This window comes from Selaginella moellendorffii, unplaced genomic scaffold (genome assembly GCF_000143415.4).
Source record: "Selaginella moellendorffii unplaced genomic scaffold, v1.0 SELMOscaffold_29, whole genome shotgun sequence".
Taxonomy (NCBI): Eukaryota; Viridiplantae; Streptophyta; class Lycopodiopsida; order Selaginellales; family Selaginellaceae; genus Selaginella; species Selaginella moellendorffii.
This window is the reverse complement of record NW_003314290.1, coordinates 887,014-908,545: the sequence shown is the minus strand read 5'-3', so window position 1 is coordinate 908,545 and position 21,532 is coordinate 887,014. Positions and strand designations below refer to the sequence as shown.

The window sequence follows — 21,532 nt, the reverse complement described above, 5'->3', positions numbered from 1 at the left end:
AGTATGTTAGAAATCTAAAGTCAAGAAGAAAAATCTCACATTTGAGTATAACTTTTAAAAACTTCCAGTTAGTATAAATGACACACCTATACTCATCACAGCTCAATACCACACTATTTTCACAGCCACATTAGCACTAAAAATACTTCTTTTTTACTTTTCAAAGCAAACCAACTACTGCTGCAAAATGCAGTCAAACAGAAAATTCCATGCCTTCTATAAAGGATAAATAAAGCTTAGAATAAAATTTAAAAATATATATACTTAGATATTCTAAGAATTTATTTCACGGCAGAATATATTGTGAACACAAGCCCTAATTAGGGCTTGTGAAGCAGCGGAAATGTTCGACTCCACCATCGGCCTGGCGGCAGACATCGAAGGGAGAGTGGTCTCCTCCGCGCGCACATCCATGTCCAATGCAGCCACCTCCATGTCCGACTTCCTTGTCCATGCCGCCGCCGCTCCCGGTGCACCGCAGCCGGACGAGACGCTCCACAGGTACCTCGATTCCGTGGCCATGGATTTGCACGAGTCGGCCACTGCAAAGAGGGACGCCCACGCCCAGCAGCGCTCCATCACCAGGGACTACTCGAGGAAGAAGAAGAAACTGGGGAGAGCCTCCCAAGCCCAAGACGACGATGCCCGCGTCAAAAAGTCTAAGAAGAAAAAGAAAACACAACATCACCAGATCTAAGTTCCAAGGTTTTCAGCTCAAACTTTGATCGTATCCGTGGTCTTTTTGCTTGATTACACCGAGGGAGCTCCTCCCTTGCCCGATTGATCACGGCTATCCGTGCGAGTACTTGACCGCTGGCCTGATGCGCATCCCCTCGAACGCCCCCTCGTCCGCGTTGTAGCAATCCAGCAAGTCCTGCACAGCGTCCTCGTTCCGCACCTCCACAAACGCGCACAGCTTGGACGAGTCATACTTGTCCCGGAAGAAGGAGACGTGCGACACCACGTAGCTCGGGCTGCCGCGCCCCTTGCGCCTCAGGAACCTGTCCAGCACCTCCTTGATCGCCGTCTCCGGGTACTTATCCGGTATCCTATCCACGTACACCGATCTCCTCCTGTCAACCTCCTTGAAAACTCCATTCCCTCCTCCTCCTCCTCCTCTAGACCTCCCCCGGGAGTCTTGGAGATCAAACTCTGGAGTAACACTCTTGCTGACGGCGGCGGCGGCGGTGGCGATAGTGGCACCGATAGCACTGCTGCTGCTGCTGTTGTTGTTGTTGATGTTGCTGCTGTGCGGCGTTGGCTCGTCGTCTCGATCGTGCCCGTCTTCCCTGTACATGTCTTCCAGCTTCGAGTTGAAGTGCGGCTTGAGCCGCATATGGTCGAAGATTTCCTCGTCCCGGCTGTAGAGCTCCAGGGCGAGGCGAGCCAGGTCCTCTGAAACGAACACAACAAACGCACAGTACTTAGCCTTCACATGCCGCACCTCCGTCACCACCTCGTCCCCTAGCTCCGCCTTCTGCTCGCTCGTCATGTGTTCCAGCAGCACCGCCCGGAAGATCTTCCGGATGACCGCGTCGGACGAGTTCTCCGGGAGGTGGTCCGCGTACACCGTCTTCTCCGGGTCCGACCGCTGCTTCCTCCTGCCACCATATCCATCTTCACCTTCGTCACCATCGTCACCACCACCCGGAGCTCGCCGTTTTGGCAGCCGAGGCGTTGGGGACATGTTTCGGTCCGACCGGGCCCTGTCCAGCGCTGCAAAGCTCCGCTTCTTTTCCACCCCGTCGTTGCTCCGCCCCAGCTCCATCTTCATGTGGCCGAACTCCTCCGGGTGCCGGTTGTGGAGGTCCAGCATGTACTCGACCAGCTCCGGCGTCGCCAAGTCCACAAACATGCAGCCCCGCGACGGTACGTGACGGATCGCCGTGACGAGCTTGCCGTCCAGGGACTGGTTTATATGGCTTGCAATCACCTCCTCGAACAGCTTCCTCACTTGGTCCGCGCTCGTGTACTTCCCCAGCTCCGTCAGGTAGAGCGGCTTCACTTTCCGCCGCCCGGCATCCGCGAGCAAGTCGGTCCCAAAGTCGTCCCTGTCCCTGTCCGCTACTGCTTTGCCTCGCTGATCTTCCGCCACTAGCATATCGTAGACTTTCATGGCCGCTGGCGATGGCAGCTCCACCTTGAGCCCGCAGAACAAGTCCCTGTCCGCCGTGTAGATCTGCAGCGTAGCTTCCAGCAGCTCGTCGCTTGAAAACTCCACGAAGAACGAGTTGCTGTCTTCCGACGCGTACTTGACGTCCGAGACCATGTCTGGCGACTGCTCGAAGCCGGGAGGGAGCTCGCTGGTCTTTTTCACCCTCTCTCGCAACACATTCTCGAAAATCCCCTTGAGCATGCGGGGTGATGCGTAGTCGGGGCAGTTTGTCACGTAGAGTGGCCGCCTTGAGAGCTTCCCGTCCTTGCTTTCTCCAGGTGGCGGTATCGACTCTTTAGCAATCTCCATCGCCACTTGGTCAAGCAGCTCCAGAGTTTGCTTCGTGGCCCGTGCAAGACCGTTTTTCCTCGCACTGCTCAGGCGGAGTCCCACCTTGGCAGATTTTTTGGCGTCACCGTCCAAGACGACACCGACCATTATACTCGTCGACTCCTGGATCCTGTCTATGCTGCTGATCTCCTCGCCGTCACCTTGGAGTTTCCGGACCACCGAAGCTACTGACAAGGGGTCGAGCTGTCCGGGATACCACAAGATCTTTGAGAAGACACCGCGCTGGACAACGTCTCCCAAAGCTTCTGCGGCTCGCCGAACGAAGTACCTGGCCTCCGCAGAAGGACAACTTTCCGTGATGCGTGAAGATAACTTAAGATGCAGAGCTTCTGCATGGAAGAAAAATTGTTTTCAGAAGAAAGTTAAAGTGAAAGCCTCCTCACCTTGCTGAGGTTCCATGACATCCATCAGAAGAGTGACACCTTCGCAAGTCACCAAGAGAAGTAACATCAATCACAACAGCAGGAAAAATAACTGAGTTACTTACCATAATCCTCACGCAAGTGTCTCGCGTTTTGTACCGATGGAACCCAGGTTCGTATGTCGGGATCACAACTTCTCACAAACATCTCCGCATACGCCTCGTTCTCATCCTCTCCAGTAACTATCGTATACTCTTTTCCCTTTCGGTCTGGACTAGAACCAGCTCGCTCCTCCGAGCCTTGATGGTGGTGCTTCGTCACCTCTCCCTTCTCTTTCCCTTGCATTTTCGCCAACGGATAGTCACCATCTACCTCCGCCCGACCCTTCCGCCCCGCTCTACCATCGTCGTGCTTATCCGCCTCCGCCTCCTTCAAGCGCTTCCCATTGCTGCCTTTATAGTCCGGCGACCTCTCCCTCTTCTTCTTATCAAAAGCCTCATGCTTCTTACTCGGTTCCACCACCGTCACCTTCTTCCCTCTCGCATCCTTGGCGTTCTTCTCCACCGGAGGAAGAGGAGGCGGAGGAGGAGGAAGACGCTCTCGCTCCTTCTCCCTCTCCTTGGACCGGCTCCTCACTCTCTCCCTGCCACTCTGTCCTCCCCGGCCACCATTCTCCCAGGTGTGCGGGCCCCGGTCCTTGTCACCATCGCGATGGCGACCACCTTTGGTGGTGTCTAGTCGCGGGAGATAATCGTAGTTGCCACTTCTCCTCGCATAAACACTCTCTCTGTTGTCTCGGGTGTCTCGGTCCCGATGGTCCGCCTCACGGTCCCGATCACGACGTGGTAACCGTTCCCTGTCCTGCTCCTTGTCCCTCTCGTGGTCCCTATGCCGGTGCCTATCCCTTGCCTTCCCCTCTGCCTCACCACCATTGGATTTGGATTTCTTCTCGTCCTCGCCATATCTTTTCCTTCTATCGTAGCTTGCATAGGCCGCAGCTTCTTTTCCACCTTGATCCTCGCTAACCAGTTGTCCTTCCTCCAAGTCCTGCTGCTGGTGCTTGCTATCTCCAGATAAATCCACATTTGGAGCTGGAGGTGGTTTGTCTTCCACTAAAACGTCCTTCTTACTGCTAGTGACTGGCTCGTCGTCGATATTCGATGCTTCATCCTTGAGCCAAGCGAAAGACTCGTCCTCGCCATCCCCGGCCGGAGAGAGTGAGACGAAGCCGTAGAGGAAATCCTCGTCGGACGAGCTCAGCTCTCCTGGCTCGGCCTCGCTGAGCGCCGACGCAGGGACAAGGTAGAGGTCCGCAAGCCACACTTTATCTTCGTCGTGGAGAGGTACCACCGCGACCAAAGGACCTTTGAGTGATAGGCCGGGATCATTTCCCGTGCCACCACCAACAAGGAATTCCACCTAGAAAAAGCAAGAGGAGCACAAGTAAGAAAAAAGTTCACAAACACACACACACGCACGCACACGAAAAAGAAGAGAAAATGACAGTTGACGAATCCATATCCTCCCTTACCAGCTTGTTCAGATTCGGAGACGACGCGCCGGATGATCTTTGCGTCACTTTGACACCGGGCTCGGCTACGTACTCCTTCACAGCTCCCAGAAATCTACACGCGTAATGTTAGAGTACACAAGTAGAAAACACGAAACTTTCAACGAAGAAAACATGGAACAAAAAATGGACAGCACCAAAAACACCAGAAAAAAAAAAAAGAGAAGAAAAAAAAAGCAAAGAAAAACAAAAGAGGTCGTCCAGAGTTCACGTACTTGTCGGTACTGGCGCAGCGTTGCACGGTGAGATCATCCGCCACCTTCCGGTTCTTAAAGACGTGTTGCCATCCCCTGGAGCATGCGGCAACCATGCTAGGGACTTTAACATCTTGGAAGTTAATCTGTCCTTGCCAGATCACACTCACGAATTTCGAGTCGTCGAGGGGGTCAGAGTGATCGTGGTGGATCATGGTCTCGCTACTGGCGTTGTTGTTCTTGGTGGCGATGGTGGTGGTGGTCGAATCCACGGTAGCAAGAGGAGGAGGAGCGGGCGAGCTCTCCTCCAAGGTGGTAATCGAAGTTTTCTCCTCTCGAGCATCGATAAGATCGATCGAAGAGCAAATCTTGTCATGAGATACCTCTAAGTCTGTGGTGTTCTTCGTCACGTTGTCGCTGGGATGATCGTTCTCGATCGGGAAGAACTCACATAAGTTTCCTGGCGCGGTGGTGTTCTTGGGTTCTTCCTCTTCCCCCACGCCCGCGCGGCCGTTCGAGTCTACGGCATTGTCGTCCGCCCTCTCGTCGCGAAACAACATCTGGAAGCTCGTAGATCTAACCAGCGCCGGCGCCGCCGGCCTCTGGGATCTGGGCCACGACGCGGATCGCTGCTGCTCCTTGGCGGCGGCGGCGGCGATGGTGGCGGAGGAGGAGAGGCGCCACTGCTTGGCATTTAGATCATCATCGTTTTCCTCGCTGGGTGGGGCTGGAAGCAAGCCCCTACATTCGCTCCCGGGCTTCTCCAGCTGAATCTCTTCTTGACTCGCTTGGATCTCCGGCACGGCGCCTTGTTCTTGCGCCTCTTCTTCCAAAGCCCTCTTTATTGGCTTCCACTGCTCCACCGTGTGCGCTAGAAGTGACAATCCCGAGCAAGCGCCCTCCTCTTCCTCCTCCTTGTCGAGCTCTCGCGCTGGCGATAGATCTTTCTCCTTTCGATCTTGCTCCTCGGCAGCCGCGGCGCGAGCCGCCGATGCCTCTGGCGCTAGCGGCTCATCCGCCGGCTCATTCAGATCAAACATCTCTTCCTCTTTCTCCAGCGCCTCTCTAGGGAAGGAATCGAGAGCTCCGGAGAGAACCCTAAAGCTCGAATCGCGGGGAGAAGCCACGGCCATGGCCATGGCCACCGCCGGCTGACGGCAATCGGACGGCTGAGATGCCTCGGCAGTGGACTTTTGCGGTGACACGTGTCGCGTCCCAGCCGCCCGCTGTAGGCCCATCCTGTACGCCGATAGTGGAAGAGAATCTAACGGACGCTTGTCGCCCACGTCAGCCTGATACATATCCGACCCGTTTGAAAACCAGTATTCCAATTCACAACGTGGGGGGCCATGTGATAAGGCGCAAAAACTAAGTCACCGTTCGTGATCCAGATGATAGCTCTCGAGCCAAGCCTGGAACTTGGACAAGGATTCCTGTCACTGATCCATCGCCGATTTTAATCTCCAGCCCGGGACCGCCGCATTGTTTTCTAATGTAGCACAGTCCAAAATATGGAGCTTCTCTCGTGCAGCTCGTCAGCTTCCCGGCCTTGAAAAAGGTGTGAAGCTATGGAACGCAGGTTTTGAGAAAAAATGATTTGAGTACCTTGACACCATCTCTTGTCGTCAGGATCGTTCCTGGTTCCACAGCTCCGGTGAGTTTTACACCGTGCAAGTGTTGCTTGACACCGTTGTATGTGATTAGTCTCGCCACTGTTTCCTGCCCGATGTAGCAACCTGGGAAATGTGCTTGGCTGGTTTTCGTTTACGACGAAGAAAAGAAAAAATTAACCTTTGGTTTGCGAGATTGTCCTCCAGAGTCCAGCTTCCAGGACGTTGAACTCGTCGGTAAGCTCCTTGCCAGGAACTGGCCTGCCTGCGCTTGCACGTCAAGAGCCTCGGTTTTCATAAAAAACAATCGATTGATTCTTCCATTACCTTGCAAGATTCGCAAGCGTTCCCAGGCCGAAGATCCCATTGGCAAAGCACCGCATTTTAATATCGAGGTCCACACAGGACCCGCGGCGGCAGTGGACACGAGGAAAGAGTAGCCTTTCGTGCACAGTCCAGAGCCGACTCCCACGGTTACAGGTGCCCCATTCGCCTGAAAAGTTGAACGAGATCAAAGTGTCATCAACTTTCCTTGGCATGAATGAATGCTTACGGTGTAGTGTACATGAGTTCCGTATGGCTTATCGATCAAAGACTCCAACTTTAGCTGCCGCATAACCTTCAACAGGAAAGCATGATTGTTGCTTGAACATAAAGACAAGGGGGCTCTTACTGACATTATCGCTTTGGGGGCCTACGATTGAAAAATAGGAGGTCTTCTCTGTGATATCATCCACTTCCACTTTGTCCGAAAAGAAAATGTACCTAAACCAAAGAAAAAGTTGAGGTCTGACAAAGTCGGGAAGAAATCGACAAGTTACTTATTGAGCAGTTTGATAAGATCGTGCCGAGTCTCTGGAGAAACGAGAAGAATCACAGCCGTATTCTGCACCAATCATCAAGTCTGCTGCAACCATTCCAAATCAACAGAAACGTCAAAGCGTGTAAATCCTCACCATCGCCCATGCGGTTGCTAGATCGATTGTTCTTGCGGTGTTCGTCACAAAAACTGTATCGCACCCCTGAAAAGCTTTTGATATCAGGAAAACTAACTCTCACACGCTACGTAGGACTTACCTCCCCGTCCTTAAGCGGCAGAAAATCAGCAGTACTCTGGTTGTGCAGAAACCGCAACCGGTCGTCACCAGTGACTGGAATAATAAAAGTCATCAGCGTTTGCAGCACAAACAATAGTATAGAACATTCAAACCCCGGAGTCTTCCAAAGTGAGACATCTCTATCACCTGTCAGTCGAGAAAATTAAACATCGTAGAAAAAGCGCTGAGAAACAGTTCTCTTACAGCACATCCGGAATCGGCCGCTTTCAATGCTTCCTCATCGTTTCCAAACGTCTGGACGATGCCATTGTCGGAGATCTGTGCACCGGTTTCGAGCAAAACATCCTGGAACATCACAGCTTACCATCAAATCCAGAGCAAACTCTGCTCTGCTAGCAAAAATTCTACCTCCAAATCATTTTCTATTGGCGGAGGAACGACGTCAGGAACAGCGGCCATGACGACGCGACGAGCATCAAATTTCCCACTCAAGATCCTCGCGTGAATCCGTGATCTACTGCAAACCTTCTTGCTGAATGCGGCGTCGCGAGCCAAAGATCTGGCCTGTGGGACCGCGGCGGCGACAGCGCCAGCGCCTGGAACGCACAGGCTCGCCATGGCCGGATAAACCCTAAAAACAAAGAACAATGGCCGCGATATTCAAATGGAAGCACGAATCATCCAAGCTCTCAAGAGCTGCGCTGATAGCAGAGATCTCGCCCTGGGAAAGAAGATCCACGAGCAAATCTCAGTCACTGAGAATCTCGGGAAGAACACGCACCTTGCCAACAGCGTCCTCGACATGTACACGAGCTGTGGATGCGTGACCGAAGCCCGCAAGCTCTTCGATTCGATCGAATCCCCCAATGGCTTCTCCTGGAGCCGGATCATCGCGGCCTACGCGCGCGGCGGGCTTCTGCGAGAGACGCGAGAGCTCATCGATGCGATGCCTGGGCGAAATATCCGCGCCTGGAACACGATCATCGTCGCGTATGCCGATCGCGGGCGTCTGGAAGAGGCGCGATCCTGCTTCGAGAGGATGGACGATCGAGACACCGTGTCGTGGAATGTGATGATCACTGTCCACGCCAGGGCCGGGCGGCTGCGCGAGGCCTGGGGATTCTTCCAACGAATGCGGCAGCGGGATCTCGTCTCCTGGCACGCGATCCTCACGGGCTACGCGCACAGCGGTGAATCGGCGCTGGCGAGGGAGATCTTCGAGAGAATGCCGAGGCGAGACACGATTTCCTGGACAGGAATCCTCCAGGCGAGCGCAAGAGCTGAGAATCTCCGCGAATGCAAGCGAATCTTTGATGCTATGCCGCAGAGAAACATGATCTCCTGGAACGCGCTCATCGCCGCAAATACCCTAGCGCGGCAACTGGATCAAGTGAAAGAACTCGTCGCGAGGATGCCACTCCACGAGGTCGTCTCCTCCACGGCGCTGCTCCAAGGCTTCTCGGATCAAGGAAATATCGCCAGAGCTGAGGATCTCTTCGCATCTCTCCCCCAGCGCGATGCCGTGGCTTGGAATGCAATGCTCCAGGCATACACCCTAGCCAAGAACATCGCCCAGCTCCATCGATTCTTCGACGCCATGCCCGGGCGATCCACCGCCGCCTGGAACACGCTCCTCCAGGCGCACGCCCAGGCGGGGCACACAGATCAATGCAGACGAATCTTCGCTGCGATGCCCGATCCAGACGCGATCTCTTGGAGCACCCTCATCCAGGCGTTCGCGCAGAATGGCCACGGCGATCTTGGCGTCGAGCTCTTTGGCGCGATGATCCTGGATGGCGTCGTGCCGACCGCGATCACGTTCATAAGCGTGCTGAGCGGATTCAACCACGTCGGGATGCTGGATCGCGGCAGGGAAATCTTTCACTCGATCGCGGCCGGCCACGGCCTAGCGATCACGCTCCAGCACTACAGCGCCATGGTAGGGATTCTGGGCCGATCGAAGCTGCTGGACGAGGCAGAGGAGCTGGCGCATTCAATGCCATTCTTGCCGGATGCTCAAACCTGGACAGAGTTGCTCGCTGCGTGTGTGCTCCATGGTGACCTGGAACGGGCTGAGAGAGCTGCGACGTCCATCCATCAACTGGAACCCAAGTGCCCCTCCTCTTTCTTGCTTTTATCTAGCACATACACAAAGAGTTTCATTTTAATTACATAACTTTAGCCCTATAATTAATTTTTCAAGTATATTTTTGGTTTACTTTAGAAAGGGTGTAACGAATATTTCTAGAATATTTAAGTATATTTTAAAATATTCCTCAAATGAAACAGATAAACCTCTAATTATTTTATAATTAGTGTTTACTGTTAATTTGTCTTCTTAGGATAATATAAACTGTGTTTCTTTTAAAATGTTTAGTGTTAATTGAGTACATTGTCTATTGACTTAGTTTATCAAAGTTGATGACAACAAAATAATCTTACTGCCATAGTATGGATTAATAGCTCTATAAAATTCACGATAAAGGTTCTTTGCAGTTCCTCCTCTGAAGAAACTATTATTCCAGGAAGCTTAACACCAATGCAACTGTGTGGGAAGGACAAGAAGTGCTGCGGAGAGTTGAGATTTCCCAGTTCAGGTTTGTTTCTCGTTTCTGGGAGAATAAAAGCTTTTTCTTGTTCTTGGGCTGCAAAAGCTACAAAGAAAAACCCAGCATGATCTCTACAAGTAAGAACTAGAGTGTGAAAGGTCTGTAGAGCTCTTGAGGAGGATGCGTTCCTGCCCATACTTGGGCCATTTCGCTTGCAGCTCTCAGTGCCAGAGGTATGGAGCAAAAAATGATTCGAACTTTGCTTTGGATTTGTTTGGAAGCTAGGACGGAGTAAAGAAAGAGATTTTAAGAATACTCTCTTGAGTCTGTAAGGAAAGAATTGTTTCTTCTTGTTATGGCTAGAAAGCTTTCTTCCCTTTTCCACACCTATTTGCAAGGTCTCGGTGATCATTGTTAAAGAATGGGGATGCCTCATACAATTAGAAAGAAGTAAATTCATTGTTTCATTGATGTTCTTCTTCTAGGGTTCTTTACTCGGCAGAGCTGAGATTTGGCGTCAGCCTTGGCCTGCTTGTTGAGACCTTGAGCACGTTTTCTTCAACTAGTACCACTGGGCTTGAGACTCGTATCCCAGGTCAGACATGCAGTCCTCAAGTAAGTTGACTGAACCGATCTTCAAGTGAAAGCTTTTGTGATCCCTCAGGCTCAGTACATGCATCCGGATTGAATGTTAAAGTGATAGACTGAAAGGGGCAGCTGTGAAAGTGGTCACCGTGGAAAAGTTATTGATATCACAAAATGTTGTCCCAGTGATTCTGATTTCAGGAATAAGTGTTTTCGAAGTCACAAGTATCACATTGATTATTCAAGGAACAGAAGAAAACTCCTCCGAGAAGCTTGCCCCGGTGAGGAACAGGACTGTATAATCTTTAAAGTTCTTTATAACTAAAACGAGGGTTTTAGGGTTCTTCCATGATTTAGGGTTCTTCGAGGAGATGGGCTGCTTGGCGATCGATCTTGCGGAGATCGTCTGTGCCAACTCGCGTTGTAAGTCTCCCTATCAGCTGGCGTTCCTTGATCGACCGATTGCTCCGCCTGCAGATTTTGACGAATTGGTGGACTTGATTCCTCCGAAGTTTTATCTTCCCGCTGATGACAATGTGGAGAAACAATGGGTAAGCTCTTCTCTACCTCGGAGCATTGCGGTGTGATTTACTGCTCCTTTCTGGTATAATGCAGGTGTTTGGGATGACCAAGAGAGAAAAACGAGAGGCGAGGAGATTAACGAAGGAGCACTCGAAGAAAGCGCGGAGAGATCGTGTATGGTGTGCTAGAAAATAACTCTTTGGTTTGCCTTGCCCTTCATTGAAGCTTTTGTAACTGCAGCTCGATCCAGAGAAGTTCGTCACAACTTTGCAAGTTTTGCAGCAACGAAATGAAGTAGCGGAGGCACACGCAGAGAAAGAGGAAGAAGACGAGGAAGCGAAAGCAGAAGAAAACGGCAAGGGAGACGCAGAACAAGGTAGGCTGTTTTCCGTCGAACCAATCCGTTTCCACGATTGAAGTCGTGGATCTTGCAGCTCCCGTTGCTGGGACGGAACGCGTCAAGTCGAGCCAGGAACTGCGAGAACGGCTCCACAAGCGAATCGAGGCGATACGAGCTGAGAGGCGAATAAACAAAGCTCGGGACTGGCAGGAAAGGACCAAGGACGCCTCGAAGAAACGCAAGAAGTCGGAGAACAAGACCACTCAGGCCAACAAGCGGCAAAAGCAAGTAAGAATCCTCGTGATTTATTCACATGAGCGTCAAAACACTTTCAGGGCCACAAGGAAACTGGGATTGTTCCAGTTTCGAGCGAAAAGGTCCCAGTTGCGAGTGATATGGAGTTTGGCCGGGTGAAAATAGACTCCCAGAAGCGAACTCTAAACCGGAAGAGCAAGGAAAAGCTGCTCGAACAGGTAAAGAACTTATTCTTAGCTAGTCGAGTTTTGATCGATGGTTTTTTTCTAGGCTACGAAGCTTCAAAAGGATATCCAAGACACCGAGAAGGGCAAAGTAAGAACTGGATTTCCTTCTTCTAGAGAAAGAAACAAAAACTCACCACTGCTTTCTCTACAGGACGTTGCATCAAAGCACTCGTGGGACGCAGCACTCAGCCGAGCTTCCGGACAGAAAGTAAAGCTTTGTTTTTCTGATGATCTATAATGTCTTTGATGATTCTACTTCAAGGTCTTCGACAATCCCAAGCTGCTCAAGCAAAGCTTGAAACGAGAGCACCAACGTCGCGAAAAGAGTGCAAAGAAATGGTCAGTGCTCCATCAATCTCACTCTGTGAAAGCGAAAATCTCTCTTCTTTCTTTCCAGGCAAGATCGACACGATAGCGAAGCACAGCGAGCTCAAGAGAAGCAACAGACCCGGGCCTCTCATATCAAGGAGCGCATTGACGCTCGCAAGCAAAGGCTCATAGCGAAGGTTTGCAAGCTTGTTACATTGATTGATCTGACTCTCTTGTTTACACCACAGAGGGAGAAGAAGCTAATGCGACCCGGCTTCGAGGGAAGAAAAGCTGGCTTTCTCAACGAAGCCAAGTAAAATCGCCACGAACCTCTGATAAAATAACGACGAGGACGAAGAAGAGAAAGAATCTGTCCTACTTATTTAACTATACAAGCTCTTGGTTTCGAGCTTAACCTGTCAAAAAGGAGCTCTGTAGTCCTGTTCCAGTCCCTGTTCCTGGCTCTGGCTCTTGAACCAGTCGGCTACTTCCTGGCTAGTGATCTCCGGCTGCACGACAGATCAAAAGGTGGTCAATTGATTCACGAAAGGGGCAACCAAGAAGAACTTACTGCAACCCCAAGGGAGAAGTCCATCTCGTTGCTAAAGTTCAGGATGTCCTCCTCCTCGCAACTTATCCCCGCGACCTCCGTGAAGGCTCGAATCTCCTGGCTACTAAGGTTCTCGAACTCGGTGGCAACGTTGTTGAAACTTTCGTCGCAGAGCAGCTCCTCTATCACTCTCTCGGCAGGGGTTTGTGGAAGAGGCTGTTGAGCAGTCGGACACCTCACGAGGGACATGCCAGAAGTTGACGCTCCCTGAAAAATAAAGAGGGAGTTAGTCTTGCCAAGAGAAAACGAGCAAAAGGTTACGCACATAGTAGCCGTCTATCGTTGGGCACATCTCCGCCAGCTGCGGCACCGGTCTGCTCGGACAGGGCCTCACCACCTCTGGAGTGCTCGTCGAGCAGGGCCACACCACCTCTGGAGTGCTCGTCGAGCAGGGCCTCAGCACCTCTGGAGTGCTCGTCGAGCAGGGCCACACCACCTCTGCAGTGCTCGTCGAGCAGGGCTTCACCACCTCTGGAGTGCTCGTCGAGCAGGGCTTCACCACCTCTGGAGTGCTCGTCGAGCAAGTCCTTGCCACCTTCGCAGACTCATCGTTCTCGGGCTCGCAAGCGAGGGCCGCCTCCAACTCGCGGCTGAACGAGGCTTCGTTGACGTCGTTCGAATCGTTGGCCTCAGCTACTTCGGCTCCTTCGTTGGCTTCGGCTGCTTCGTTTGCTTCGCACGGCTCGCGCACAGAGCCTCGAGGTTGAGTTTGGAAGAACACTTTGGACATGACCAGCTCGCCCTCTCTTTCGTCTTCGTGAATGCCGACGTGGTACTGATGGATCACCCAGTTTGTCTTCTTTGGCTTGGACTTCTTCTTGAAGTTCGTGTAGAGAACCATGATCTTCTTCCAGCCAATGACCTCGCCGTTCTCCATCACGGGCCTTGTCTTTCCGGTCTTGTGCCATCGGGTCTCGTCGTCATCGTCCGTCTGGACTTTCCGGCGCTTCCGGGTGCCTTTGGTGTATGCGTTGGACGGCCGGTGGAAGAAATGGCTGCTGCTTCCATCGCTCTTCACACCTTCAAAGCGAACGTTTCAGTGCCTCGGCCAAAAAAAAAAAAAGAAATAGGAACTAGCGTCGACAAACCTGGCAACTTCTCGGGATGCTTGGAGCAAATCCCTTCGTCGTCTTCCAGAGTCGGAATAAACTCGTCGATGAGAGCATGCGGCTTTCCACCGCGACCAATCTTTGCCGCAAGATGGTCCAGAATTTCTTTGTCATTCGGATCAAACTTCACTCCGGCGGGAAGCCCAGTCCAATCTTGTGGTGCCTGCGACGTAGTTTTTGCAGCAATGGGTACGCTCTCGGAAAAGAAATGAAACAGTAACTAGCTCCATACCAGTTCATTGTCATTGTCGATGGGCTTGTTACAAGTCGGGCAGACGTGTTCCGGCGCATCGGGAGTAATCCTCTCGACCCCTCCAGCGTTTCTAACCTTCTTCGCAAATCTACTGCTATGAATCCATGTCATCCTAGAAGAGAAACGGGAAGAGAGAAAAAAAAAACCTCGTTATCATAACCACCAAATAAAAGTCTACCTCTTTTCACGGAGGAAGACGCCGATCGCCAAGCGCTGCCTCGAAGATGAAGCTCAGGAACGGGGAGAATGCGAATCTGGCAAGCGCCGCGAGGAAATTCCTATCTCTGACCGCGCAGACGATCGAGCAGCAACGAGAAATTGATCCGGCAGGAGAATGCAGCATCGATGCGTCGATTGTCGCGGCAGAGCCCTCGCTCCTCCTCGCTCTCAAAACCCTACAAATATGGAATCGGACAAAGGCGCCATGGAGCTCCAGTATATATGTGTGCCCAGGCTCGGCAAAACGGCTTTGGCTCGGCTTTGCCCGAGGCTGGCACTGTTAGGTCTCATGGGCTTGAGTAACTCACAAGATATCTACGAGGCATTTTCTTCTCCCTCGAGAATCGAGCGCTTGACCGCCTTGCCTCAAAGCGCCAAACAGTGAGAGAGAGAAGAAAACCCTAGGAGAGCGCCAGAGCTACGCAGCGAATTTGCTCAATGCAGGCGCCGATTCGAGGGTGTAAGCAAGGAATCGAGGTATGGATGTGGATTTCGTGTTTGATTGGAAGAGATATTCTGACGATCAAGAATCCAGCTCATTCGATTGGGATAGTTTGAGGTGATTTGCTGGATCGAGTAAGCGCATCATTCTTTTCTTCGTGATTTTCGCAGTAGGGGGATTTCTCGTTGATTTGAAGAGGGATTGACAATATCTTGACGATCAAGAATCCAGACGAGGCGATCGGGATAGTTTGAGGTGAATTTTTTCTGGATCGAGTAAGTTTTCACCTATCTAGCGTCATAGTTTTTTTCTTCTTCTTTTTCTTCGTGATTTTCGCAGTAGGGAAGCATGGCCGAGCTGGGCCCTGTCCACAAGTATGCGGCAGGCGCGTTGTTTTCGCTTGCTTTGAACCAGGCACAAAGCCATCAGCGAAGCTTGCCACCAAGAGTAAACGATGATGAAAATGCTATTGCCGAAGGTAGCCAGGAAGAGGAGACGCCATGGAGCAGTGAGGAGTTTGGACTCGCGCAGCACGTTTTCCGGTGAGCTGAAAATCTTCTTTGTCAATTGTAAGTGTTTGAAGTTGCCGACTAGATACTTGGATATCGAGAAGAAGTCGTGGATGGGTTTGGAAACGACCGCTATTTCTCCCGACGCTAAACACCATATAGGTGCTGTAAGTATATACACATTTGTTCTTACTGTTGCAATGGACACTAATTTGTCCTTAGTTTCTGAGGCTCCTGTCCGAGGAAGATGTGCCAACCACGTCAGAAACTTTGCCCGAAGACGACCTGGCCAAAGCCATAGATGCGATGAGCCTGAAACTTGAAGAGTCTTCTTCAACTTCTCCAACGCGGAACGCGAATCCTCCGTCTAGAGACAGCGAAAGCTCGTCAGCACCACTCTCGGATCAGAGGTGTTCCATTTCACAGGAGATAGACAGTTCGGTGCTTACGAGGCAAAGGAAAGTGGCCGTCCTCTACGAACTTCTTGTTGCTTGTGTTGCTGATGCATCAGACGAGAAGAAAGCATTCAGAGGTGGCTACGATTCTCGATACAGAGTCACATTACGACTCTTGGCCACATGGTTTGACGTAAAATGGTCGAAAATGGTCGGTGTTGCAAGCTTCAGTTGAGCTACTAATCTTATCATTTTGTGGCAGGCTGCTATGGAGGTTATGGTGGCATGCATGGCGATGGCTGCACGTAAAGAGCAGAGCACAGCAGAAGCAGAAGCTGAAAAGAGCAAATGGTCCAAGTGGAAGCGTGGAAGTCTCATAGGCGCAGCAGCAGTGACGGGAGGGACGTTGCTAGCAATTACTGGGGGTTATTCTTTAAGCTTGTCTTCCTCACAGAGGTTTACCGTTTCGATACAGGTCTAGCGGCTCCGGCAATTGCAGCTGGTTTAGCCGCTTTAGCTCCGGCAGCTGGAACGGTTGTTCCTATCATTGGAGCAAGTGGTTTCGCAGCAGCTGCTGCTGCAACTGGAACGGCTGCTGGCTCAGTTGCAATCGCGGCGTCATTTGGAGGTAGTGACTTATCAGAAGTATTACTAACCACTTACTTTCTCACAGCTGCTGGTGCTGGTTTAACGGGATCCAAAATGGCTAGAAGAATTGGTGATGTTGACGAGTTTGGTTTTGAGGCTATTGGAGACAACCATAATCAAGGAGTAGGACCTACTACTAGTGGTTTTTATGCTGATAGTTTCGTTTGTAGAGACTGGCGGTTGCTATTGTCATATCTGGGATCATTTTTGAGGAAGATGACTTCACCAGGCCATGGATATTTCCAGACGCAGATCTTGAAAGGTACTTCTTCCAAGTGTATCGCAGGCAGCTGAGCGTGTGATCAGGTACTCTTTACGCTGGGAAACGAAGATTTTAATGGCTGTGAGCTCTGCTATTCAAGATTGGCTGACCACAGGTATTCGATAGACATAGCTCTCATGGAATTCTAACAAAGCTAATTACACAGCGGTTGCAAAGGAGTTGATGAAACGAGGAGCGATGATGACCGTTTTGAGTGGCCTACTTGCAGCACTAGCATGGCCTTCTGCTTTGCTGTCTGCTACAGACTTCATCGACAGTAGATGGACCATCGCCGTTGACAGGTTCGAAGTTCTATTACGAACTGGCATAATCCGTGATGTTCTAGATCTGACAAGGCTGGAGAAATTCTTGCGAATTGTCTGCTCAGCGGACTCCATGGCAGCAGGTAACTTTGTTCTTCTCGGCGCTTGCCTTTCTGGTATTATGCCGCTTGTTCACAGGCCTGTAACGCTCTTGGGATTCTCCTTAGGAGCTCGAGTGATTTTCTCGTGTTTGGAGCACTTGGCAAAGAAAGGAAATGGTATGCTTTTATTTACCTGGCGAGAGCTCATGATTCTCGTTACAGGTGGCATTGTAGAAAGAGTGGTGTTATTGGGAGCTCCTCTTTCTCTTGATAGAAAGCGGTGGATGAATGCTCGTAAGGTATGTTTTCCTAGTTCCATTTCTTTGTTAGTTCTGTTTTATTTATTTATTTATTTATTTTTGCAAGATTGTGGCTGGTAGATTTGTGAACTGCTATTCATCTAACGACTGGATCTTGGGAGTCATATACCGTGCAAGGTGAGCTTCTCTTGACCAGCATTCTATCATCTATGATTAACGATCCGGGGTTCTCACAGCATTTTGTCCCAAGGCCTTGCCGGGATACAACCAGTTGCTCTCCCAGGGATAGAAAACGTATGTATTCACGCACCGCTTTCTTTCTCCACAAACTTTTCCTTTCAGGTCAATGTAACGCATCTGATCACCGGCCACTCCTCCTACCTCTCAAAGATCCCAGAGATTCTAGAGACGATTCATCTGGACAATTACTTCCCAGTCTTCTTCTAGGACAAAAGAAATATGAACACCAAAGGTTGGTCTTAGTAGTAGAGTATCGATTTGAGTCAGTGTCTCGAGCTGGCTAACACTACACTTTTCTCATCAGGAGATACAGGCGCTGGTCCAGCTTTAAGTTGCCCAGGTGCTGCTTATCCCCCTTGAGCATCATCAACAGGCCTCCGAAAGAAACATAGACGCCGCTGGAAACGATTGATGAAGAGAAACTTCAAAAACTCGGTAAGAAAGCTCGCTTACATCTTGATGGCACCGCCGCTCTCGTCGTCATCGTACTTGTACAGCTTCCCATACATGACATACTCGTACTTGTCGGCCAGAGATTTCTTCCGAGACTGCGAGAGGTCAAAGTGAGCCAGAGAAGATCCGAGCAAATGGAACCTGGTCGAAGACGCCATCGTCTGGAGTTCCATCCAATCGCAGCGTGGAGGAGAGCGCGAGCGTGAACTTGTCAGTCCTGGCGATGGGGTAGACGTCGATGTTCACGTCCAGGACGAGCTGCATATCAAACTGCTCGCTCCGGGCCTCGATGCGAGACACTGCTCATCACACGAATCCAGCGAAAAACAAATCAAATCGATCGCTCTCCTCGCTCGAAATGCCGAGAGCGAGGCGATCACCTTTGTCGAATTTCTTGCCGTCGGTGTCGATGCCGGTGATGGTGAAGATGTCCTCGAAGAGCAGCAGCTCCGCCATGGCTGGGCTGGATCGATAAACCCTAAAACTCGCGTCGTGGATATTCCTCCCAGATTTGGCCTTGTGGGTCTTATATAAATAGCGGGACGAGAGCGTTTGATAGGGCTTTTGGCTTGCTTGGACGATGGCGTTCCGCTCCACGGCTGCGAGGTTCCAGCAGGTGATCACCACCGCCGCCAAGACCCCCGCCAAGAAATCTCTCGCGGATGCGAAGAAGATGGCGTCCTTCTCCAAGAAGAACGCTCCCGCGGACTGGGTCCAGCGATCCGACCACCACCTCATCACCATCGACATGCCAGGTATGAAATCTTCGCTGCGGAGAGGGAATCACTCGAAGCTCTCAAAGAAATCCTTTCATAGTTGATGATATGGCGATGGTTTTGTGCCCCCAGGATTGTCTCACGAGGATTTCAAGATCACCACGGATGCCAACGAGATAACCATCAAGACCAAGGAGCGCGAGAGGGTGGAGCTCGAGGATGATAAGTGGCACGCCAAGGAGCGCTACGTTGGCGCCGTAGTTCGCAAGTTTGAGTTCCCTGAGGGCGCCAAGCTGAGCAAGGAGGACGTGGAGGCTGTGTTTGACAATGGCGTGCTCACGCTCAAGGTTCCCACGGATCCAGAGAAGCCGAAAGAGACCATCACGATCAAGCCTGGCAACTGATTTTGTCAATCTCTCAAAGAAAAAAGAATGACCGTAGCTTTGATCGATTTGATCAGAGTTTCATAGTTGTTAATGTTAACAGTGATAAACCCTACTGCTATGACGAGGAGAATGGCTGCCATGTTTTCATTGAGGACTAATTTCCTTGGCGGCCCTTCTCCGCGGCTCAAGCCAACGATTGCTACTACTGCTACAACGCTGAGCACTGTGAGAGCGCTTGCTTCTTCTTCCTCTTCTTCTCCTTCTCAAGGTAAATTTGGTGCTCTTTTCTTCTCAAGTGAAGTAACTTTATCTCCAGCTTCCGGGAGCAACCAGCATTTGAAACTGGGATTCCTGGGACTTGGAATCATGGGCACAGCAATGGCAAGAAATCTCGTGAAAGCCGGGTAAAAAATGTTATTTTTCTCTCTTTTTTCTTGCTCGATTGCTAGCATGATCCGTTTGTTTTTTTGTTGTTGTTGTTGTTGCTATATAGCTACGATGTCACCGTTTGGAACAGATCTGCGAGTAAATGCGAAGCTTTAGTGAGCGAAGGAGCAAGGTGGATCTCGTCTCTAATTGATTTGGTTTTTCCTTATGTCTTTTTATTGTCAAGACGAGGTTCCACACCAAAGAATGTCACCGAAATGTGCGACGTCACGTTTGCGATGCTTGCTGATCCAGTTGCAGCAGTAATGCACGCTCGTAAACTTTGTGGCTTGTTCCTTTACATGCTCTCACGGTGTAACTCTTTTATCTTTTGCGTTTTTTTCCTTCTTCTACATGCAGCTCGAAGTTGCTCTCGGGAGTGATGGCGCTCTTGGAGGGTTGGGCCCGGGGAAAGGGTATAACAGATTTTTGATTGAATGAAAACGTAATTTCACACAACATGACTTTGCAGATATGTTGATGTATCAACCGTCGATGCCGGGACAACTAAAACTGTATGCGAGGCAGTGAAATCTTCAGGCTCTCTCTTCTTGGAGGTATTCTTTCTTTCTAAAAGTGAGCCAACATTTTGTGGTTTTGGAAGGCGCCAGTCTCGGGATCCAAGAAGCCAGCCGAAGAAGGAAAACTTATTTTTCTAGCTGCTGGTAAGCTCTCTCTGTCTGTGGTTTTTCACCTTAGCTAGCAAAAACACATGGTAATACGTGGTATTTCAGGAGACAAGGAGTTGTATGATACAGTAGTACCAATGCTAGACGTGATGGGCAAGGTTAAGTTCGTAACAATTATTGTGCGGAAACTTCACTTATTTTTATTCTTTTAGTCGCGGTTTTACTTGGGAGCTCCGGGAAACGGAGCTGCAATGAAAATTGTTGTTAACATGATCATGGGAAGGTTCGTGTGCGAATATGTTTTTTACTCTTTTGAGGTTTTTTTTTTTTTTTTTTTTTCCTTTAGCATGATGGCAAGCTTTGCCGAGGGTCTGATGCTTGGAGACAAAGCTGGCCTTGATCCTCAAACTATACTAGAGGCATGACTTTAATCCTTGTTATTCACTCTTAGAGAATGTGACTTTCAGGTTCTATCCCAAGGTGCTATCAACAATCCAATGTTCTCCCTAAAAGGTCCAACAATGTTAGCAAGGAACTACACTCCAGCCTTTCCTTTAAAACACCAGCAAAAGGTTTGTGGTATGGTTTCAAATGCATGAGTCTAATCTTCTTTAAATTTGTAGGACTTGAGATTGGCATTGGACATGTCTGATAAGCTTTTGCAAAACATCCCAATTGCTGCCGCTGCAAATGAAGTGTATAAGGTTGCTAAAGGTAATGGTTTGGGTGATGATGATTTCTCTGCTGTCATTGAGGCCTTTAGAAATAAATGAGATTGTATATTTTTTAAGACAGTATTTTTTATAAGAATTTATACCTTAAAACAGAATATCTACTAGGAAAAGCCAGAATGATAATTAGAAACGGAATTCATTTGATTTGATCAAATTTCTTATAACCTTATTACATTATTATTTATCTTTCTAGTTTTTCTAATTTACAGGACCAAAGAAAAAAAATTTTATAATGCAAATGCAAAGATATAAACTGATTTGAGTGTTTGGAATATAGAAAAGGAATACAGAAAATATACATATCAATTAGCCTAAAAACCCTAATTTATATACAAGAGTGAATGGTCCGCATTGAAACCAATCCGATGGCTACCAAAATCCCACTACAATAATATTAATGTCATACACTTAGACCTCACATCATCCCTTCCTCTCGGAGACCCTTTTGAAAATAGGCCGAGATTTGGAAGAATGTTTGAAGGAGGCATCAATGGATTTGTAAGTGGTTTTAGTTGTTCTTGATCGTTTTGTATGAAGTGTTTCAATTGTTACACATGCACAATTTTTGGAGGATTGGCTTACTGGACATCATGCAAAACCTCATAAATTTGTAGTTCAACTTGCTGTAACACTCGATACGATCCTTTCCACTGAGCAAGGAGCCCTTTAGATAAACCATATACCGTAAAATAGGGAAAATAAACTAACACCAGGTCATCCATTTTGTATTCCACAGGTGGATGATAATGGGAGTTGTAGCACTGTTGTTGTCTCATTTATATGCGGCCTA

At 49.8% G+C, this 21,532-nt stretch overlaps 8 protein-coding genes across 17 annotated transcripts; 4 read left to right on the top strand and 4 right to left on the bottom strand.

The window, feature by feature from the left end:
• Positions 1-694: 694 nt before the first annotated feature.
• LOC112348429 lies at positions 695-5,949 on the bottom strand. The gene is made up of 5 exons (XM_024680878.1): positions 4,654-5,949; positions 4,400-4,493; positions 2,994-4,287; positions 2,890-2,928; positions 695-2,835 (listed from the first exon to the last, which is right to left on the bottom strand). Exons 1-5 carry the CDS (start codon positions 5,931-5,933, stop codon positions 791-793), a joined length of 4,752 nt encoding a protein of 1,583 aa, XP_024536646.1. The 5' UTR covers positions 5,934-5,949; the 3' UTR covers positions 695-790.
• Positions 5,926-7,948, bottom strand: LOC9646185 (putative transferase At1g60990, chloroplastic). Its single transcript, XM_002975856.2, has 12 exons — positions 7,709-7,948; positions 7,544-7,645; positions 7,453-7,486; positions 7,320-7,393; positions 7,199-7,264; positions 7,064-7,128; positions 6,920-7,007; positions 6,796-6,861; positions 6,570-6,735; positions 6,424-6,507; positions 6,238-6,368; positions 5,926-6,180 (listed from the first exon to the last, which is right to left on the bottom strand). The coding sequence occupies exons 1-12, from the start codon at positions 7,916-7,918 to the stop codon at positions 6,001-6,003; spliced, it is 1,266 nt and encodes a 421-aa protein (XP_002975902.2). The 5' UTR covers positions 7,919-7,948; the 3' UTR covers positions 5,926-6,000.
• A 16-nt stretch (positions 7,949-7,964) lies between these two features.
• On the top strand, positions 7,965-10,641 carry LOC112348393 (pentatricopeptide repeat-containing protein At4g02750-like). Its single transcript, XM_024680783.1, has 5 exons — positions 7,965-9,412; positions 9,826-9,897; positions 10,068-10,082; positions 10,335-10,464; positions 10,636-10,641. The coding sequence occupies exons 1-5, from the start codon at positions 7,965-7,967 to the stop codon at positions 10,639-10,641; spliced, it is 1,671 nt and encodes a 556-aa protein (XP_024536551.1).
• Positions 10,642-10,779: 138 nt separating this feature from the next.
• LOC9645653 (surfeit locus protein 6 homolog) lies at positions 10,780-12,535 on the top strand. 3 transcript variants are annotated; one of them, XM_024680882.1, is made up of 11 exons: positions 10,780-10,857; positions 10,912-10,985; positions 11,050-11,130; positions 11,197-11,332; positions 11,391-11,584; positions 11,632-11,769; positions 11,822-11,866; positions 11,930-11,986; positions 12,041-12,117; positions 12,176-12,284; positions 12,336-12,535. In XM_024680882.1, the coding sequence occupies exons 1-11, from the start codon at positions 10,806-10,808 to the stop codon at positions 12,402-12,404; spliced, it is 1,032 nt and encodes a 343-aa protein (XP_024536650.1). In that variant the 5' UTR covers positions 10,780-10,805; the 3' UTR covers positions 12,405-12,535. The 3 variants fall into 3 exon arrangements, with proteins under 3 accessions (XP_024536650.1, XP_024536649.1, XP_024536651.1); XM_024680881.1 differs by having other exon boundaries at positions 12,176-12,535; XM_024680883.1 differs by having other exon boundaries at positions 10,839-10,857; positions 11,050-11,135; positions 12,176-12,535.
• Positions 12,281-14,476, bottom strand: LOC9646183 (NAC domain-containing protein 73). 3 transcript variants are annotated; one of them, XM_002975855.2, is made up of 7 exons: positions 14,238-14,476; positions 14,039-14,171; positions 13,786-13,969; positions 13,197-13,717; positions 12,963-13,163; positions 12,659-12,904; positions 12,281-12,596 (listed from the first exon to the last, which is right to left on the bottom strand). In XM_002975855.2, exons 2-7 carry the CDS (start codon positions 14,168-14,170, stop codon positions 12,507-12,509), a joined length of 1,374 nt encoding a protein of 457 aa, XP_002975901.2. In that variant the 5' UTR covers position 14,171; positions 14,238-14,476; the 3' UTR covers positions 12,281-12,506. The 3 variants fall into 3 exon arrangements, with proteins under 3 accessions (XP_002975901.2, XP_024536647.1, XP_024536648.1); XM_024680880.1 differs by having other exon boundaries at positions 12,441-12,596; positions 12,963-13,034; positions 13,101-13,717; XM_024680879.1 differs by having other exon boundaries at positions 12,963-13,717.
• A 130-nt stretch (positions 14,477-14,606) lies between these two features.
• On the top strand, positions 14,607-17,625 carry LOC9645652 (transmembrane and coiled-coil domain-containing protein 4). 6 transcript variants are annotated; one of them, XM_002976039.2, is made up of 17 exons: positions 14,609-14,755; positions 14,814-14,995; positions 15,060-15,262; positions 15,315-15,396; positions 15,452-15,835; positions 15,887-16,049; positions 16,100-16,252; positions 16,298-16,395; positions 16,443-16,534; positions 16,579-16,649; positions 16,701-16,836; positions 16,881-16,940; positions 16,996-17,075; positions 17,121-17,197; positions 17,265-17,335; positions 17,395-17,452; positions 17,501-17,625. In XM_002976039.2, exons 3-17 carry the CDS (start codon positions 15,069-15,071, stop codon positions 17,603-17,605), a joined length of 1,824 nt encoding a protein of 607 aa, XP_002976085.1. In that variant the 5' UTR covers positions 14,609-14,755; positions 14,814-14,995; positions 15,060-15,068; the 3' UTR covers positions 17,606-17,625. The 6 variants fall into 6 exon arrangements, with proteins under 6 accessions (XP_024536737.1, XP_024536736.1, XP_024536739.1 ...); XM_024680971.1 differs by having other exon boundaries at positions 14,608-14,755; positions 16,996-17,197; XM_024680969.1 differs by having other exon boundaries at positions 14,607-14,755; positions 14,814-14,837; positions 14,891-14,995; positions 16,701-17,197.
• Positions 17,577-18,600, bottom strand: LOC9646182 (DNA-directed RNA polymerases II and V subunit 8A). Its single transcript, XM_024680974.1, has 4 exons — positions 18,232-18,600; positions 17,993-18,150; positions 17,852-17,946; positions 17,577-17,796 (listed from the first exon to the last, which is right to left on the bottom strand). The coding sequence occupies exons 1-4, from the start codon at positions 18,593-18,595 to the stop codon at positions 17,685-17,687; spliced, it is 729 nt and encodes a 242-aa protein (XP_024536742.1). The 5' UTR covers positions 18,596-18,600; the 3' UTR covers positions 17,577-17,684.
• A 446-nt stretch (positions 18,601-19,046) lies between these two features.
• On the top strand, positions 19,047-20,798 carry LOC9646180 (glyoxylate/succinic semialdehyde reductase 2, chloroplastic). Its single transcript, XM_024680973.1, has 12 exons — positions 19,047-19,221; positions 19,270-19,357; positions 19,447-19,512; positions 19,567-19,642; positions 19,740-19,795; positions 19,852-19,936; positions 19,984-20,044; positions 20,114-20,166; positions 20,221-20,291; positions 20,355-20,427; positions 20,476-20,580; positions 20,632-20,798. The coding sequence occupies exons 1-12, from the start codon at positions 19,071-19,073 to the stop codon at positions 20,779-20,781; spliced, it is 1,035 nt and encodes a 344-aa protein (XP_024536741.1). The 5' UTR covers positions 19,047-19,070; the 3' UTR covers positions 20,782-20,798.
• The last annotated feature ends 734 nt before the right edge of the window (positions 20,799-21,532 follow it).

Bases quoted from the DNA above. Each gene is read 5' to 3' on its own strand.
- LOC112348429 (XM_024680878.1), bottom strand. From the start codon at position 5,933: ATGTATCAGGCTGACGTGGGCGACAAGCGTCCGTTAGATTCTCTTCCA. The intron at 4,288-4,399 runs GTAAGGGAGGAT...TGCTTTTTCTAG, and splicing joins CTCCGAATCTGAACAAGCTG to GTGGAATTCCTTGTTGGTGG. The intron at 2,836-2,889 runs GTGAGGAGGCTT...TCTTCCATGCAG, and splicing joins TGTCATGGAACCTCAGCAAG to AAGCTCTGCATCTTAAGTTA.
- LOC9646185 (XM_002975856.2), bottom strand. From the start codon at position 7,918: ATGGCGAGCCTGTGCGTTCCAGGCGCTGGCGCTGTCGCCGCCGCGGTC. The intron at 7,487-7,543 runs GTAAGAGAACTG...CTCGACTGACAG, and splicing joins CGGCCGATTCCGGATGTGCT to GTGATAGAGATGTCTCACTT. The intron at 7,265-7,319 runs GTAAGTCCTACG...AAAGCTTTTCAG, and splicing joins TGCCGCTTAAGGACGGGGAG to GGGTGCGATACAGTTTTTGT.
- LOC112348393 (XM_024680783.1), top strand. From the start codon at position 7,965: ATGGAAGCACGAATCATCCAAGCTCTCAAGAGCTGCGCTGATAGCAGA. The intron at 9,413-9,825 runs GTGCCCCTCCTC...CTATTATTCCAG, and splicing joins ATCCATCAACTGGAACCCAA to GAAGCTTAACACCAATGCAA.
- LOC9645653 (XM_024680881.1), top strand. From the start codon at position 10,806: ATGGGCTGCTTGGCGATCGATCTTGCGGAGATCGTCTGTGCCAACTCG. The intron at 11,867-11,929 runs GTAAGAACTGGA...CTTTCTCTACAG, and splicing joins AAGACACCGAGAAGGGCAAA to GACGTTGCATCAAAGCACTC. The intron at 12,118-12,175 runs GTCAGTGCTCCA...CTTTCTTTCCAG, and splicing joins GAAAAGAGTGCAAAGAAATG to GCAAGATCGACACGATAGCG.
- LOC9646183 (XM_024680879.1), bottom strand. From the start codon at position 14,170: ATGACATGGATTCATAGCAGTAGATTTGCGAAGAAGGTTAGAAACGCT. The intron at 12,905-12,962 runs GTGCGTAACCTT...TTTATTTTTCAG, and splicing joins CAACGATAGACGGCTACTAT to GGAGCGTCAACTTCTGGCAT. The intron at 12,597-12,658 runs GTAAGTTCTTCT...TCTGTCGTGCAG, and splicing joins ACTTCTCCCTTGGGGTTGCA to CCGGAGATCACTAGCCAGGA.
- LOC9645652 (XM_024680969.1), top strand. From the start codon at position 15,069: ATGGCCGAGCTGGGCCCTGTCCACAAGTATGCGGCAGGCGCGTTGTTT. The intron at 15,263-15,314 runs GTGAGCTGAAAA...GTTGCCGACTAG, and splicing joins CTCGCGCAGCACGTTTTCCG to ATACTTGGATATCGAGAAGA. The intron at 17,453-17,500 runs GTATGTATTCAC...TTTTCCTTTCAG, and splicing joins CTCTCCCAGGGATAGAAAAC to GTCAATGTAACGCATCTGAT.
- LOC9646182 (XM_024680974.1), bottom strand. From the start codon at position 18,595: ATGGTGATGAGGTGGTGGTCGGATCGCTGGACCCAGTCCGCGGGAGCG. The intron at 17,947-17,992 runs GTTCCATTTGCT...GACCTCTCGCAG, and splicing joins ACGATGGCGTCTTCGACCAG to TCTCGGAAGAAATCTCTGGC. The intron at 17,797-17,851 runs GTAAGCGAGCTT...AATCGTTTCCAG, and splicing joins AGCGGCGGTGCCATCAAGAT to CGGCGTCTATGTTTCTTTCG.
- LOC9646180 (XM_024680973.1), top strand. From the start codon at position 19,071: ATGACGAGGAGAATGGCTGCCATGTTTTCATTGAGGACTAATTTCCTT. The intron at 19,937-19,983 runs GTATTCTTTCTT...TGGTTTTGGAAG, and splicing joins CAGGCTCTCTCTTCTTGGAG to GCGCCAGTCTCGGGATCCAA. The intron at 20,428-20,475 runs GCATGACTTTAA...TGTGACTTTCAG, and splicing joins ATCCTCAAACTATACTAGAG to GTTCTATCCCAAGGTGCTAT.